The sequence below is a fragment of the Nanorana parkeri genome, unplaced genomic scaffold (assembly GCF_000935625.1).
Source record: "Nanorana parkeri isolate BGI_ZX_2015 unplaced genomic scaffold, ASM93562v1 scaffold2811, whole genome shotgun sequence".
Taxonomy (NCBI): Eukaryota; Metazoa; Chordata; class Amphibia; order Anura; family Dicroglossidae; genus Nanorana; species Nanorana parkeri.
In genome coordinates, this window is record NW_017309079.1 from 53117 (window position 1) to 53428 (window position 312).

A 312-nucleotide genomic window follows, 5' to 3' on the forward strand; every position below is an offset into this window, starting at 1 on the left:
CCATTTCTCCTCTAAAACCAAAAAAAGGGAAATGTGCAGCTTCTGGGATCTGATTTAGGTCAGTTATGTGCTCTAGGGGTCCCTCACTACATAAAAGGGGGTCTGTGGTGGGGGGACGTACGGACTGATGAGGTCACCGATGGAAGCTGGAATGGAGAAGAGACACGGACACCAGCGAGGTGAGTAAAATATCTCTTCTGTTGCAGACATCGACCCTGACATTGCTGTTATTGGTGGGTCATGTGACCTAACCAGCTTCTGATCACATGACCCAAGACTTCTCTTCTACTGCTGATTCATAAGTTTTAGTAA

General features: G+C 46.8%; 1 protein-coding gene across 1 annotated transcript in view; it reads left to right on the forward strand.

The window, feature by feature from the left end:
• Positions 1-139: 139 nt before the first annotated feature.
• The window catches only part of SEC22A (SEC22 homolog A, vesicle trafficking protein), a 24543-nt gene continuing 24370 nt past the window's right edge, over positions 140-312 (forward strand). Inside the window, exon 1 of the mRNA XM_018574207.1 lies at positions 140-179. Within this exon, the coding sequence (XP_018429709.1) occupies positions 140-179 (40 nt within the window). The remainder of the gene's footprint in view (positions 180-312) is intronic.